Raw genomic sequence first — 3537 nt, forward strand, 5'->3', positions numbered from 1 at the left:
CACATACAAAATGGAGCAGACCAAGGCAAAAGCATATTTTACAATGACAGAACACTCAATGGAGACAAGGTTCACATTATCAAAAAAAACACGTTTATTTCAGTTGTCGAAATACAATATAAAACAGCAACTGAAGGGTAACTCAGACGATACAGTAGCGTTTAATACGACAACATAACCACCTGCTTATCACCAGGCTCTGTGGTTTCAATAGTACGTATTCATACTGTGTCAAAGGATCATTGATCCTTCCCCATTAACTACAGGACTTGACTATGTGCAGCAATAACACATGATCAACCTGGGAAAATATTTGTACTGACAATACTGTATTGTAGGGGCATTTACATGAAATATAAGAGATGTATGTTGATAAACCAGCATAGCACTGCAGGGACATCAGCTGACAAGACCTGAGAAACAGAGAAAAAACTAAATTGCAGATCAATTCAATCATTTATTTGACACCTATGAAAGAAGACTAATAACGCCAACATACCCAGGTAATCGTCCATGAGGGATCCAATGGCAAACTGAAACAGAAGAAAGCAATTATTCCAAGTTACAACTCGCAGGTCTCTTTAGATAGCCAGAGGTGGCTTGCAATCTGTGAGGATTTTTTTGGGCCTATCAGGTAGCAGCATCCTTAGTTTATGGTGATTTGACAGCGTACTCACAATGTCGTTTTTATCCACTCTTGTTCCCACGATTTTCAACCGAATCTCATCATCCTGTTGGATTACAATGTCCTAATGGGGAGAAGACAGAATCCTTAATAAGATGACGTGGCCAAGAGTTGTGTTTACTAAATATTCATTTTCAAATGACGACCACAATTTTAGTGAAAAGCAGGGCTAGTTTTAGGTCTCACCTCATCAGTGGTCTTATAACAGGGAGGATTTGAGTTGGGGTCAAACTCCATCTCTGAGGGAATGGACTGCAGAAACAGTAAGTAACCATATTGACATTAAGAGTTTATCAATAAAAACATTCAACAACAACAAGAAACATTTCCATGTGGACCTACGTGACGAGAGATGAAACAGGACATGGGACCGATCTCTGTGAAAAGGCCAACCTGAAAAGAACAGAACATTTTGTATAAAATTTCAACACACCATGAAAACAATATGATCTATTCTAGTCAGTCCTTATTCAGATGTTAATAAGATCAAATAAGATTCGGCTGTGTCCCAAATGGCACCCTATTGGCTCTGGTCAAAAGTATGGCACTATAAAAAGGGAAGAGGGTGTTATTTTTCAAACAGTCTTTGAAAAACTTACCCCTTCCACTCATATTTTGCATAATGCTTATAATAGTTAAATTAACTGTCCCATTCTTTCAGAGTGCTCCACACCACATACAGGTATCATCTAATGGACGCTCAGATGTTCTCTCCACCATCCTCTCTGTCATTTGTCCCCAGAAATATGTCCACATCTCAGTCATGGACCATCTTCCACTGTCCCAGTTCAATGAACTACTCCAGTGTCTGTCAGCATTCAATGTTTTCATGCAACCTCTAGTTATTCTCATTAGGACATCATGTAGGTCTAGGTACAGTAAATGTTTTGTATTTTTTTTGTACCTAGAACATTGAATTTGGCCCACGGGTAATTTCACTCCCCCCAAAGTTACATTTTATTTCACCTTTATTTAACTAGGCAAGCCAGTTAAGAACAAATTCTTATTTACAATGACGGTCTAGGAACAGTGGGTTAACTGCCTTGTTCAGGGGCAGAACGACAGATTTTTACCTTCTCAGCGCAGGGATTTGATCTTACATTTACATTTTAGTCATTTAGCAGACGCTCTTATCCAGAGCGACTTACAGTAGTGAATGCATACATTTCATACAATTTCATACATTTTTTTTGCTGGCCCCCCGTGGGAATCGAACCCACAACCCTGGCGTTGCAAACACCATGCTCTACCAACTGAGCTACCTTTCGGTTACTGGCCCGACGCTCTAACCACTAGGCTACCTGCCGGCCCTTTATTATTAATTGTTGGACATAAGAATGTAAAAACACCAGCAAATCAAGTGATTGGAACAGATTTACAAATTTACAAAGTATTCTCACGCATAATAGAGATATGTGGTCGTAATTGGTTGGTTTAGTCAAATATATCTGTTTCATTTAGTCAATTTGCAGTCTTCAAACAATTTGTAAATTAATTTTATATATATTTATTTTAAATCTGTCCACGGCTGAATCTAGTTGAGGATCCCCGATATAGGGAATACGTTTCCATTTGTGACATAGCCTTTATTTAGTTTCCTTACTTTGTTGACCTGGGTGACCACGGCATCTACCACCTCGCCTTTGAATGGACGGAAGACAATAGCCTTGTACTTGACAGGGTAAAGCACGAATCCCCTGCCTGGTTGGATGACACCTGCACCAATGTTGTCAATGGTGGTCACCGCAATGACGAACCCATATCTGGAACAGAGAGTCAGTGTCATTAAGTACAACAACAAAAAATACAAAAAATGCATGAAATGAAATGTATGAAATGTATGCATTCACTACTGTAAGTCGCTCTGGATAAGAGCGTCTGCTAAATGACTAAAATGTAAATGTAAAAATTAACTGAGCAAGCAAATCAACTTGTTACTGGTCAAAACAACCTACCCAGTGTTGTGAAACTGTAAACTGTTTCGTCTTTATTCTACTTTGAAATTTAGCCTGGAGTCCACACTGAATATCACTACACTCAGCAATACTGATTTATCGGTTCCAGGCTAATGAAAGGAAAGCCGCACTGATACAATGCCACTCACTTCCCTGTGCATGTTCCCTCCACTTCTGTGAAGAGCTTCTGTTTCACAGTGTTCAGGAGATTGGGACCAAAGTAGCGAGGGTGGAGCAGGATCTCATGCTCCAGGGAAATCTGTGAATTTTATACGTTAGTGTACAGTTTGTTTTACAATAGTACTAAATTACTGTACCTATTGCTGAGAATGCTAGCACTTACTTTCATTGAGTTTAAGAACCATGTAGATATCTGATTCATAGCTGGTTTTAACAAATTAACATCACCAGACAGGTATAAACCCATTAAATATGCAGAACTATTATGGACGTTGATTTGTTTTCGTTTTGGCAAGATTTCGTTAAGAGAGCAGTTAGCTAGCCAACCGGTTAACAAAGCTAGCACCAGAGATAGCATAGTTAGACATGGTGGTGCTTGTTATCGTCACAATATCATACAAATCTAACTACTTACGTGATAAAACATTTTTCCCCGCTCACTCTTTCTTGATTGTAGTCTTCTGTTTAATTTATCAGAAAGGAATTAATCGTCTCTAAATGATTAAATCCAGCAGCAAATCACAGGAAGGTGGTTATATTCAACTTCTGGGGGGAAAAAAGTTTTTACTTCCGGAGCAGAAGATTTGTGTGACGTCGGCTTTCAAAATAAAAGCCCTGTGTATATTTCATCGGCTTAAAACAGACTGGAAGATCATTAGCTTTTTTGGTCTCAATAATGTGATCGCTGATTATGATAAAAGACAAGGATTTGTTGAC

At 38.8% G+C, this 3537-nt stretch overlaps 1 protein-coding gene across 1 annotated transcript; it reads right to left on the bottom strand.

Moving 5' to 3' along the window:
- Positions 1 to 70: 70 nt before the first annotated feature.
- LOC106612273 (DNA-directed RNA polymerase II subunit RPB7) lies at positions 71 to 3424 on the bottom strand. Its single transcript, XM_014213289.3, has 8 exons — positions 3236 to 3424; positions 2790 to 2899; positions 2289 to 2448; positions 1028 to 1078; positions 872 to 937; positions 678 to 749; positions 500 to 533; positions 71 to 413 (listed from the first exon to the last, which is right to left on the bottom strand). The coding sequence occupies exons 1-8, from the start codon at positions 3245 to 3247 to the stop codon at positions 400 to 402; spliced, it is 519 nt and encodes a 172-aa protein (XP_014068764.1). The 5' UTR covers positions 3248 to 3424; the 3' UTR covers positions 71 to 399.
- Between the last annotated feature and the right edge of the window lie 113 nt (positions 3425 to 3537).

The sequence above is a fragment of the Salmo salar genome, chromosome 09 (assembly GCF_965601325.2).
Source record: "Salmo salar chromosome 09, fSalSal1, whole genome shotgun sequence".
Classification (NCBI taxonomy): Eukaryota; Metazoa; Chordata; class Actinopteri; order Salmoniformes; family Salmonidae; genus Salmo; species Salmo salar.